The sequence below is a fragment of the Petromyzon marinus genome, chromosome 13, assembly GCF_048934315.1.
Source record: "Petromyzon marinus isolate PM22_M1 ecotype Great Lakes invasive population chromosome 13, UKy_Petmar_22M1.pri1.0, whole genome shotgun sequence".
NCBI lineage: Eukaryota > Metazoa > Chordata > Hyperoartia > Petromyzontiformes > Petromyzontidae > Petromyzon > Petromyzon marinus.
The window spans coordinates 6,380,330-6,393,660 of record NC_133679.1 but is presented as its reverse complement, the minus strand read 5'-3'; the positions used below and the strand labels follow the sequence as shown (position 1 = coordinate 6,393,660).

At 49.2% G+C, this 13,331-nt stretch overlaps 1 protein-coding gene across 2 annotated transcripts; it reads left to right on the top strand.

Annotated features, from left to right (window-relative positions):
* The first annotated feature begins 268 nt into the window (after nt 1–268).
* On the top strand, nt 269–11,415 carry LOC103091853 (nuclear receptor subfamily 2 group F member 1-B). 2 transcript variants are annotated; one of them, XM_032953233.2, is made up of 4 exons: nt 269–436; nt 5,442–5,891; nt 6,510–7,094; nt 8,955–11,415. In XM_032953233.2, the coding sequence occupies exons 1-4, from the start codon at nt 406–408 to the stop codon at nt 9,227–9,229; spliced, it is 1,341 nt and encodes a 446-aa protein (XP_032809124.1). In that variant the 5' UTR covers nt 269–405; the 3' UTR covers nt 9,230–11,415. The 2 variants fall into 2 exon arrangements, with proteins under 2 accessions (XP_032809124.1, XP_032809125.1); XM_032953234.2 differs by having other exon boundaries at nt 270–436; nt 6,564–7,094.
* The last annotated feature ends 1,916 nt before the right edge of the window (nt 11,416–13,331 follow it).

Below are 13,331 nucleotides of genomic sequence, written 5' to 3'. Positions count from 1 at the left end.
GGGAAAGGCTGCAGCTGCAGCCAAGCGTAGAGACGGAGCCCGACCGGGGTTAGGGACCTTTGGCCCCTGGGGCACTGAATTGTGGAGGGAGGGGAGAGAGAGGGGGGGGGGCTGAGAGAGAGGGGGGGGGGGCGAACCGGGGGGGTGACTGGGGGAGGGAGGGAACGAGAGAGTGGGGGGGGGCGAACCTGGGGGGGGGGGCTGGGGGAGGGAGAGGGGGGTGCAGGGGGGCGGGGGGAGGAGAATTGAGGGTAGAGGGTGGAGGCGAATAGAAACCGGCTTGGGCAGTGCCTCGACAGGGAAGGTTTCCACGTTGTGATCGCCACAGCCTGCAGACTCGCGTGGAGTTAAACATATTTAGCCTTGCGCACATTCACTCCACGGCTTGTTGTTTTCTACGCATGCATGTCTTTAGACTCGTTACCGCATTTTTATGGTAAGTGGAACGCGGCAAGTGATGCACTCTGCCTGTGGCTCTTGCTGCCGTTGTGTGTCTCTGTGTGTGCGCGCGCGCGCGCGCTTTACGCGATAACAAACGATGCATATTGCGTGATTGATACGCGATGTTAATACGCGGCGTTGCGAACGCGACTTTTGCGTGCGTGCGAGCTCTGTATAGTCAAGGTGATCTCGACGCAACTTCAACTGCCTCCCGTCTTGATTAGTGCGTGCGTGTGTTTGCGTATTCGCGCGCGCGTGCGTGCGGAGGCTACAACTTGAATCTCGACAATCCGACGACGATGCGTATACGTGAACAAAAAAATGCGACGTGCTTACTAATCTTGAGATTTGCGAATTGCGCGGCCCACCTTTTGTGCGCAGGGAGACTGCGCGTCCGTGTCTACCGCGGGCGCGGGGCGTTATTGTTGCAACAACTAACAACAACAACAAAAAACCAGCGCCGTGTGACAGCCGCCACGATCGAATGATAGCACAAGCACGCGTGGCAATTGACCGCCGATTATACACGGCGAAGGACTGTATTATACCTTTTTTTTAATACCGCCGAAGTGACGTGATTTAGTCATACACTTATTGACGAACAAACAACAAGAACGCGTGGCTGCCCCATGTATTTATACTTCTTGGTCGCCGCTCTTTCAGAACATCTGATGTACAACGAGAGGAGAGAAATATTCTAACCGTAATGTGCTTACTACGTTCGTGTCTGCGAGCGTGCGGTGGATCTGTCACGTGTGCCGTGTGGCAAGTCCTTGAACTCAACACATTGACTCCGATGTCTCTCTCGCTCGCTCTCCGCGTGTTATCGTACTCCTGCGGAAATGTACCAACAACAACTAAGCAAAAAAAACTGTACGGCCACGCACGAACGTAATAGCGGGGTTATTCGACGGGCGCCTTTTTGCCTTTGCCTTGGCCTCCCAAACGTTTTGAGATGTTTCCTCCGGAAAAAAAAAACTAAATTGTTTTCGGAGCCACTACAACCGTTCACACCTATGCGTTGTTTGCTTTAGTATTTTACGTCCATCATTCTTAAAGCGCGGAGTCTTAAACGTGCGTTGCGTGGTTCGGAGCGCAGAGCCCGTGTGTGCCCGTTGTGCGCGCTATCTCGCATTGGGTCTACGGCATGAAGAGTGCAGTGATAAAATACAGCCGGGTACGGGTCAAGGACGACGCGAATATATAATATCTATTCACTTTTTTTCAAGAGAGAGAGAGAGAAGAGAGACTGTTTTGCGGACTCCACGTCCAAAAACACGACGGCGCAGACTTGAGCTATGAAACAGACGGGCAAATTGTCAAACTTAAGTTCTGTAAAAGCGAGCAAGACAAAAGGAGACAATGGTCGCACGTTTTACTTGTTAAATTGAGCTGTCATTTCGTCACAAAGCGAGAATACATACGTGCTGACTGATGTTTGTATGCTAAGTGATTGACTATGGCATCACGGATGGTTTAAGTTTGATCTGCCCATATTTTATTGTATAGGTATATTTACGTGTGTGTGTGTAGTTGAGATGTCAGTTAAAGAGATTTCGCAATTCACAAAACATTGGGCGCATTGCACATTTTACAACAGTGTAAATAGTTGTATATTCGCGTGCACGTTAAGAATGTATTTAAGTTTAACGGCAATTATTTTAGAATCGCAGAAACGTAATTGTACAAATAAATGAGGGGGGGCGGGGGGGGGCTGACATTGCGGTGATGTACATACAAAATACAAACTCTAATTTGAAACGCTCTAAAGCTATATGCCAGTGAATAGTCACAGAGGCTAATATTCCCTTTTGAATGTCTGCCTTTACCATGCGATTAATTTAAGTATTAACAATTGTAAGCATACCACAGAAGATACGGTGAACAAAGCGGCAGTTGTGTCTACTGCACATCATTGGCTACGCAAACAAACCACGCGTATTGTAAAATACTGTAATGTTCTCGTAACGTCTTTGAACGGAATAACAACAACAACAACCTGCTAAAATCAGCTTGCAAACGTCTCGTAATGACACCGTGACTCAATGGATGAGTAACAATTGAACAGGCTATCGCAAAATATCGCTTAACTCGACACTGTCTTTCGAGAAACGCCGCAATTTAAAAAAAAAGAACACACAAGAGAGACTTTGCTTACTCTTTGCTCCGATTTGGCTCTCAACAACTCCGCCCCGGTGCGCGTTGTGGGAAAACGCGCACCGCGGCCGTGTTAAATGCGATATTACACGCTAGATGGCAGTAAGATACTGCTCCTTCACAGCACGGGCAAGAGGTGGGGGGGGGGTGGGAAGGAGAGAGGGATAAAAAAAAATCCTCCACAGCCACAGTGATGAAGGGAGCGAGAGCCCACCGATTCCTAACCACACAACGTCGGCAAGAATAGTGGTAACGGCAGAACGTTCGCGGATACAAACCGGTGCGATTAACGCAGCGAAACGTTTTCGCTTTTGCAAGATCTCGCCGTGACACGCACGATAGTCAAGTGCACGTCTGGTGGATACAGCTCTCCATTCTTCCCGTTGTATTTATTTGAACTATTTTTTTTAACTTTAAACAATTAAAACTAAGTAACACGTAGCTATCTCTTCGAGTCAAACGTTTTCATTGAGCCGCTTTAAAGTTGTGTTTTTAAAGCTATAATTGCGCCCTTCTTTCTCGGATATGAATTATTTATGAGATATAGTCGTGCACACGTGTGTGCCAGGTAAAGGTGACACTGCACACAGCCCAGTCTACGATTCAATTAAGCGATTTGCTTCTCGGCAATTTCATCCGCGAGATTAATTGATTCTGGAACATTGCTTTTTCTTGCTTGCCCAAACAATCTAGATTAAAATACCAAAACTAAATCTGGGTAACGGCTTAAGCATAGCTTTGTGAAGTAACACGTTAATGTACGTATGTATGTTGAACTTCTTTCGCACCGTACGTAGCCCACCGTGCTAATCGGGAGGTGCGGGGGAAGGACAACAAACTAGACACAAAAACAATATTGGGTCAGTGTATGTGCGTGTGTACGCGTGGAAATAGTTTTACCTTGCGAGTACATCACGCGCGTGTGTTTGTAACGTAGCCTATCTCGCCGCCGCACTGGTATGTGTCAGTAGCAATGTAAAAGTGTGGATTTTTAAAATATATATAATTATTCTCCATACGTCGGCCGATTCACGGAACAGGACCGCTCTCTTGCACCTACACCAGGCCTCGACTGTATTATCCCATTCTTTTCAATGCTACAATGTTCACGTCGTTTTAGAGACTAATGCCGATTTGGATCACCAAATGACCACTAAGAAACGGTACGACATCCGAGCATGACCCAGTTATATGACACATATTAAGCAAGGACTATTTGGCTTGCAATGAGGATTATCTTTTACCCGCAATAACCCAAATTATCCCGAGTGCTAGGGCGAGCCCCAAAGCACATTCAACCACCCACATAGCACCGTCTATTTCCGCCGACAAACAGCCGTAACGAGAGAGAGAGAGAGCGCGATTTGAGAACGCGATGCGAAACGTGGAGGAAAACGCGAACGAAAGCTCTAAAGGGAGGCAGGGCGAAGCCGAATCGGGAAGGCGGGGAGGGAGGGGGGTGGTGATGGTTGGTCGGCGATTCCGAAGAGCCCCTTCGACGAGCACGGTCGCGACCGCACACGAGTTACCCTGCCATGCACTACCCCCGGCTCTACCCCACAGGGGCCGGCCTGCCTGCCTCTCCCCATGAGCTTCCCCCCCACCCATCCCGTCCTCCCCCTCCCGCCCACCAACCCCCTTAAAGCACCCCCCACCACCACCATCCATCCCATAACCTCCCCAACCCCACTCCACCCACCCATACTACAACCCACACACAAACACCGCTCTCTCTCTCTCTCTCCACCCACCGCCCCGTCCAACCACCCCAACCTCCAACCCACCACCTCAACCGCCCCAACACGCACGCACACATTCGCTCTCTCTCTCTCTCTCCCTCCACGACACAACCACCCACCCACCCACACTCCCACCCACCCACCGCTCCACACTCCCGCCCGCCCACCCACCCACCCCCCGGGCCCAGTCTCTGACCATTCGCCTTTGATTATCAGCTGCCAGCGGCCCTCTCCCCGCACGCTCTGACACGGCGAGCCTTATATGGAAGCGGTCGCCACGGTAACGTGTCAGTTTCGCTCCTCGTGTCAAAGTTCACTATATACTGACATCCGCGCTTCTCCTCCTTTCAGAGGCGCACTCCGCCAAGCACCAGCTCCTTCAAACGGCGCGCACTCTCTGAATATTTTATTAGGGGAGGTTTCTTTTTTTTTTTGGGGGGGGGGTGGGGTGGTGGTGGTGGTGGTGGCGGCCGGGAAACTTCGGGCCGCGAAGTGGCTTCTGTCTTTTAAAAAAAAAAATTTGGTTGTTGCGCGTCTCGCCGTCTCTCCGTCTCTCTCTCTCGCTTCCCTGCGCTCTCTCGGAGTGTCTCGAAACCTCGCGCGAGCCCGCCTCGAATCCGTGAGAGTGTTTCGCCTTGAAATTGTTTTGCGTGCGGCGGAAAGCAAGTCAGAAACAAATCCGATTTCTCATTTGCGGCCACTGTGACTTTGCTCTCCGAGCGCTAGGGTCGTCTATTGTCGTAGCCTTATTCGGATTTTTTTTTTGTTGTCGTTAAGACAGATGCGCGCAGCTTTGTAATCTTTAACCTTTCGTTCGGTATTTTATAATAATAATATATTGCTTTCCTGAATGGCTGGCTGCGCTCTGCCCTGGACCTGGCCTTCCGACACCCGCGTATCCTGAACTCCTCCCGCCCTGCAACCACCCGCCCGCCCGCCCGCCCATCGCATCTCGTCGCCTCCGCTCGCACCGACGACTCTTCCTCCTCCTCCTCCTCTTCGTCTGTACCGCCGTCGCGAACGATACGACCACCACGACTACCGCCATCGTCTTCTCCTTCACCATCGCCGCAATCGACCCAACCTTCCTCCCGAATTGGGCAGACGCTCTCCGCTCCCCTACCTCTCCCCAAGCTATGGCAATGGTAGTCGGGCCGTGGCGAGACCCACAGGGCGACCTGACCAGCCCCCCGAACGTGCCCGGCCAGGCGGGCCAAGCCCCGCTGGCTCCCGCGGGGCCGCAGACGCCGCAGACGCCGAGTCAGTCGGGCGGGCCGCCCACGACTCCGGGCCAGGGCAGCACGCAGGGTGACAAGCAGCAGCAGCAGCAGCAGCCGAACGTGGAGTGCGTCGTGTGCGGAGACAAATCGAGCGGCAAGCACTACGGACAGTTCACGTGCGAGGGATGTAAAAGTTTCTTCAAGCGCAGCGTTCGCCGGAACCTGACCTACACGTGCCGCGCCAATCGGAATTGTCCCATCGACCAGCACCACCGCAATCAGTGTCAGTACTGCCGCCTCAAGAAATGCCTCAAAGTCGGGATGCGACGCGAAGGTACAGAACACGCGCTAACATCAAACACACACACACCATACAGTCTCTCTATTATTTACGGGTCTGCGTGCATGCGCGCGCGTGTGTGCGCGTGCTGTGGTGTGCATCGTGCATTCGCATAATGCGTTCGGACTGTAAATAGAAAAGCTGCCATCACGTATTGTCCATGCGTTTATGAAATGCGTCCCCCCCCCGCCCCCCACCGCAATTAGACGCTATGCGTGAGATGATTCCAAATGTGTGTCGTGTGTGTGTGTGTGCCTGTCGTATGTCGCGCGTGTCTCGTGTGTGCGTGTCTCGAGTGTGCGTGTCGTGCTATTGCATGCGCGTGTTCGTGGTTGCCCGTCGGTGGCGTGTGCGTGCGTCTGCGCGGTGTGCGTGTGTGTCCGCGCACACGTGTGTCTGCGTGTATGTCCACTTGCTTGTGCATATATATACACGCGTGCGTTTGCTTTAGTCAATTGTAAGCCCCCCTTTTTCAGTTTTTGCCGCCACGTATACAGTACAGTAAATATTGTAACCCCCTTCCCTCCCTCCCTGCTCATCCCCCCCCCCGCCCCCCCCCCCCCCACCATTCTCTGTGCTTGACCCCACACTGTCGATGTGACTGCCCCGTAGATCGTGCGGGTCTCGGGTCTGCAATGCAACGGTCTTCTCTGTCTCCCATTGCAGCCGTGCAGAGGGGAAGACTGCCTCCCTCGCAGCACCCGAATCCGGCACAGTACGCCCTGGTTAACGGCGACCCTCTGAACGGCCACTCGTACCTCTCGGGCTACATCTCGCTGCTGCTGCGCGCCGAACCTTACCCCACGTCGCGCTACGGCAGCCAGTGCATGCAGCCCAACAACATCATGGGCATTGAGAACATCTGCGAGCTGGCTGCGCGTCTCCTCTTCAGCGCCGTGGAGTGGGCGAGGAACATCCCGTTCTTCCCCGACCTGCAGATCACGGACCAGGTGGCGCTGCTACGACTCGTGTGGAGCGAGCTGTTCGTGCTGAACGCGGCTCAGTGCGCCATGCCGCTCCACGTGGCGCCCCTGCTCGCCGCCGCGGGCCTCCACGCGTCGCCCATGTCCGCCGATCGCGTGGTGGCCTTCATGGACCACATCCGCATCTTCCAGGAGCAGGTGGAGAAGCTCAAGGCGCTGCACGTTGACTCGGCCGAGTACAGCTGCATCAAGGCGATCGTGCTGTTCACCACGGGTGAGTCTTTTTTGAGAGATGAGACGGCGTGGATGGAGAGATGGATGTGTGTGTGGCGGTGGTCCGTTGTTTGTTTGTTTATGGGTGTGTTTATTAGATGGTGCCGGCGTGCGTGTGTCACGGGCACCTTATGTTTTGCGGTTACATTCAGCAATTTCACATTTAAATTTCATTGCATTACAGTTTTTGCGATGATTTTGATCGTAATGATCGTAATTATTTTTACTCGCAAGCAGTATTTTTTTCTAAATAGTCTATACGTGTTTTCATTTTGATAAAGAAGCACAAATTAAAGCGTATGCTCCATTACATTTGTAATATACACGTGCACACTTTGACCTGCATACACTTTGAGTTATAGCAATTAATGGAACACATTTTGCAGCTTTGAGCAGGGGAAAAAAACTGGCGATATTACTTTTAAGTGGAGAACCGCATTTTTAAATGCATATACTTTTTTTGGTAACACTTATTAAACACGTTGCTAATTGTGCGGTTCGACACCACGTAATATCGGGATAAATTCTACCACTGCATGCAATTAAAGGGAAGTGTTTGGGCTTAAGAGACGCCACGAAACGATAATTTGCGACATTATACAATTATTTGCGAAATATGGCTACGGCTGTGTTAAGTATACGCGTTCGTATGCACACACACACACACGCTCGCAAACAGGCAAATTCGACCGCTAAACATTTTACAGGAGCGTTTTTGTGTGTGTTGCCATTACAATGTACACGGCGCGTAGCTCTCGATGGCACTTAATTTGCAGGTACACAACCCCTTGACAGCTTAAGCACCGCTAACTAATTTGCATGTATAAAATATTCAGTGGAAATCCACGTACAGTGTGGTGTAATCTGGACACGAAGCTATGCACGTGTACGCATTTAAATGGGGAGGGAAGGGGGGGGGGAGTTCAGGACGTTTGCGCCCACGTGCAGACCGCGTGCTTTCTTCACAGTTTTCACCGCATTAAATGGGCACACGCTGCTGCTTCTATGCTGCTGCTGCTGCTCCGTGTATTATTAATTCACGAAATTGGGATTTTTTTTTCTCTCGTCCACGTGAACACATGTCGTGTATGTCACCGCCCTCGTCAACACTGGGGCAGCAGTAGCAGCAGATGCGCACGCTGCGGTGTAATGCAAGCGTGAGAGCACGTGCTTTGTACCTGTTACGTACAGTGGTCCTGTGCTTTTAGGCCACGAGACGTGTTCGCGTGGAATGTTTCGTGAATGATACCGACAGAAATGTGCGTTGTGCGTCGTCGTGTATGCGGGTATCGTGTTAAAGGGGTTGCCAGCCGCAGGCCTTGATAACGTCGTTTGATACATCGAGTTTGTTATGTTGGGGGAGCGTTGGGGCAGATAGTGCGTACACTGCGCCCTGAAACCGGCCACCTGAGTTCGATTCCCCCGCCACGATTCGCATCAGTGGGCGAGTAATATCTCGCCCGTGTCATTAAACCAGCGTGGTGAAGTACGGTTAAGTAACCTCCACGGGGTCGACATATAGCGTAGGGGAAGGCCTTCTTCATTGACAAAAGGGCTGTGGATTAAACATCATTGTTCGATACGCCCTGCGATCCATGCGTGCTATTTGAGTTACACGGTAGATCCTCACGCCCTCGCAATGTTTACCCTCTGAGAATAATAACCCCTTTGAAAGTGTCCACGATATATTATTATCATTAGTACGCGTTACGATACAATGCATGGCACGGACATTAACGTATAAACAACATAACAGACGGTGGCTTTTTTCGGGTGTGCATATTGCTGAACCATGAGCACGGAGGCGCCTTTTTTAATTTACAGGCTTTGCTGCTTTCTTTGTCTCATTTCCCCTCCAAAGATGCGTGTGGCTTGTCGGACGCTGCTCACATAGAAAGTCTGCAAGAGAAATCGCAATGTGCGTTGGAAGAGTACGTGAGAAGTCAGTACCCGAACCAGCCGACCCGGTTCGGGAAATTATTGCTGCGCCTGCCGTCGCTTCGCACCGTGTCCTCTTCGGTAATCGAACAGCTCTTCTTCGTACGTTTGGTAGGTAAAACCCCGATCGAGACTCTCATCCGGGACATGTTACTGTCTGGAAGCAGTTTCAACTGGCCCTACATGCCTATCCAATAGAGAACACTCGCGTGCGCATGGACCGTGGGAACGGGCGGGGGGGGGGAAACAGACTTTTCGTCCTGGTGCCCAGAGGAGAGAGCAGGAGAAGGAAGGAAGGAAAAAAGCAAAAGCGGATGAAGTCTGTGAAGTGAGCAGGCCGGAGCGTTTGACTGTAAAAAAATATATCTTGTACAAAATGATGCCGGCGTATTTCTTTAGAAGTTTTATGTGTAGTGCAACATGGCAAGCTCTTAGTTATTATTGTTTATTTTTTTTTTGTAAAAAAAAATGGACATATTTTTTTCAAGCAATGGAAGGATGTCGATGTAAAGATTAAAAACGACAAAAAGGAAATTAACATTTTCCAAATTATTGTAAATTGTCCTGTGTCTATGTATCCATAGCTGTTTTGTATTTTCTGGTTGCAAACCAGTTTTTTCTCGTGATTCCATACTAATAATTTTGATATAACCATTTTCGTATACAGTACGGTGTATCTTGTAAGGTGTGTTTTAGACAAGTTTGAGAGAAAAAAAATGAAATAAGTAAATTCGATGAAATATTGAAACGAGGACAGATTTTTTTTTTTGGACTTCAAGATCCCGCTGAAAGCGCATCATATAAATAAATACAAGTATGCTCTCTCTATACCTCCATTGTCGTATGTGAATGGAATGTACTTGATACTTTTAAATGAAAGTTAAAACGGGGCCGAGTGCCGGTTGGTGTGACCAGTGCAAATCCCCTGGTCAGGCGAGGAGCCCCGCGTGTGTTATGTGTAGGTCGTTCGAGAGACCTGCATTGCATAGGCAAAGGTGTCTAAGGCACGCATGTCGGTGTGTTTATGAAGTCTCCTAATTCCCCACTCTGTAGAATGCTTCTGGTTTTTTTGTATAGTTAAACAAGAGGAGAAGAAGAAGAAGAAGGAAAAAAAATCATGCACGTTGCGTTGGCCAGAGTATTGGTTTATAAAACCGTAATACATTGTGTACCTACAAGACTTGACGCATTTATTATAATAACAACAATTATGAGAGAGAGAAACAAACAGTTGATGATGATCGTTCAAAGGTTGATGTCAAAACAGCGTTAATTACAAGAATATACAATGGGTTTTTTTAGTGTGCAGACCAATATCAATTTCATGAATTGTATTTATCTCTCAAGACTGCTGTTGTTCCACTACTCGATACGAAGGTCTCAATGTGAAATCAAAAGCGGACAGTGAATAATAATATGAAATTATGATGTTGACGATAATCATGATGACGATGACGCATGCATCAACTGCTTATGAATTCACTTGAATTTTTAAAATAATAATAAAGATATGTGTGCATCTTTCGAAAAGCATTCAGCCAGTCAGTAACCTTGGTAATGGACAAGTCTCATTCAATACGTATGTTGAGTTTACAATTGTAAATTGTATTAGCAGTGCTTTTATTTGTTATGTACATAAACCATTGGTATAAAGCAAAATAAAAAGTGTGTGCACCTTTGGGCTATTTGGCTCTTGCCTGACTTTGCATTCACTTTGTACAATTGCACTGGGACCCAAGGCAGCTTATAGTACTTACACAATGAGTTATTTTGCAGACAAATAAACAATACAAATAGTTTTAATGGTTTTTATTTAAATACATCACCTTGTAATTCAAACTCAAAGCGCTGTGCAGTAAAAATGACATCGCGTATAACTTTACTCTTCTGATCGAAATGCACATCCTTTACTTTGTCACTCTGAGCTCTTATAGTAGCTTTAATGTCAATTGCAGGACTTTTTTTTAGTTTATTTTTTTATTGTTGCCTTCATAAATAGATATCAGATTGACTGATAGACATTACCTATCTGTCCGCTGATTTAAACAAAAAACTGCATATTTATGCCATTTCGGAATTATTCGGAATATTTAAGACATTTTTTTTGTTTTATTCTTAACAATGCGTTGTACATATCCCTTTGTTCATTTCCTCTCTTTCTCTCTGTCTCTGGAATCGCAGTAAATAATTTAAAAACAAAACGCAAAATCTTTAGCCATCGCTCTTGTGTGTTTGAATATCTCTCCCAGCTCCCTAATATAAAAGTGTACACATTGCATATTTTTGCGATGTTCAGACATTATAACGCATAAGTCGTATATGTATACAATGTATTTTCCTTGTTAACTTTTTAAATAATTAAAATAAAATACATTCTCGGAAAACATTGGCCTTATGTTCTTTTTTTACAATTATATTTTTGCATATACAGCACACAATATACTGAACAAACGATACCGTATAGCTGCATTACATTATCACAACAGCAATTGATAACGGTTTGCAGCAAGCATATGCATGAATCGTCATCCCCCGGAAGCACTCAGTCATATAATATGCACGGGTGTGCGTCCTCATGTGTAGAATCCGAGCGGTGGTACAACGTGCATAATGCGTGGTGGTCGTGGTGGTGATGGTGGTGGTGGTAAATGGATCTCTAAACGGCACGGGCGATAACAACCGTCCGACTTCCATAGCATCTCCGCTATCCGTGTGATCAGCGCGTGCTGTCTTGTCAAAGCTAAAAGCATCCAAACATTGAGCGCGTCTCTCCGGACTACCCCCCCCCCCCTCCGCATGCTTCCACTGCGTTTCGACCCACAGTAACACAACAACAGCAGCACCACACAATCATTCTGCAGCGCAAAGCAACACGCCGTTGTGTATGTATATATACACACACACACGCAACACAACAGCGTGCCCGCGGCGACTGTGACTTGCTCGCTACCCTCTACGGTATCACCGAACCGATTCTGTGTCGACGTTCAATTCGGGAGCGCCTTGTGTGTGTGCGTGTGTCTATATATATACACACCGCGGGTAGCGGTAGTGTAGTGCTTAGCGCGCTGAATTAAGAACCTGGCGTACCGGGTTCGATTCCCACACACGACCAACACCGGTGACGATTGTCTGAACCGTTGCTGGGCCTCCCCTAGGTCGACTCAGCCTCAAATGAGTACCTGCTTGTAAACATTCGCCACTGGGGAGACAAAGGCGGCCGGGCGTAGTGTTGGCCACCCACCCTCTCGTGCGCCGCGCCGCACGACCTTCGAAGGTCCTCCCTAACAGCACTTGCCCCTACAGTCTGTGAAGGCTATACGGGGTGTGGGGGCTCTTTGTCTGTTGTGTGTGTGTGTACCATCGACGCATGTCGTGGTGTCATAACGCTGCTCTCTACCCCGCCGCTGGAGCGCCCTGCACCAAGGTGTCAATGGGGTGTGTCGTGCAAAATGGTGTATGCAGTACTACGTGTGTGTGTGTGTTCAGGTTGGGTTATTTCTTTTAATTCACACCTGTACGGGGGGGGGGGGTACTGTGTGTATTGTGACACTGCACTGCAGCCTATGTGCCACGCACACAGCACAGACCCATAGCCCCCCCCACCCCCTACCTACGTAGGCTGCCAACGTGCGTTCTATACTTTCTTTTTAGTCGATCCATGCATGGCAAGCATGCGAGCGCGCGTTACAAGGATCTATTTGGCTGTTAAGTGTTACTGGAGCACTCGAGCCGAGGCTTGAACGCTTTACCGGCTGGCAGAATAAAAAAAAAGAAACAAAGAAGGAAAAGAGCGAGTGGGTGGTGGTGGTGTTGGTGGTGGGGGGGAGCAAAAGGAGGAGAGGGGAGGAAAAAAAAGGGAACTCATTGCGAAGTTGAGAGCGAGAGAGGAGAGGCTGTGAAACGGCGGATCAAGCGTGCAATGCCCAGGCAGTGCAAAGCAAAGACAAAGCAAAAGGAGCGCTTTGCAATGCCTGCGACGCTCTAACATGGCTGCGCTTGCTGCTGCTGCTGCCTGCAACGTTTGTGTGGTCGTCTCACCACCACCACCGCCAGCAGCAGCAGCAGTAGTAGCCGCAGCATCAGCAAACTCTCTCGTTTGTTCTTCCCGTGCCCTGCCTCTGCCTTGCCACGCTTACAGCCTTTGCCGCGCGAAGCATCGGCGGGCGTGAGTCATTAACAGGGCGAAAGGGGAACGAGAAAGCAGTGTAAGGGGGGGGGGTTGTGAGCGGGGTGTGTGTGTCGGGGGGGGGGGGACAAAATTAAACCCCCACGAAGCCTTTATCCTTTCGGTAAAGCT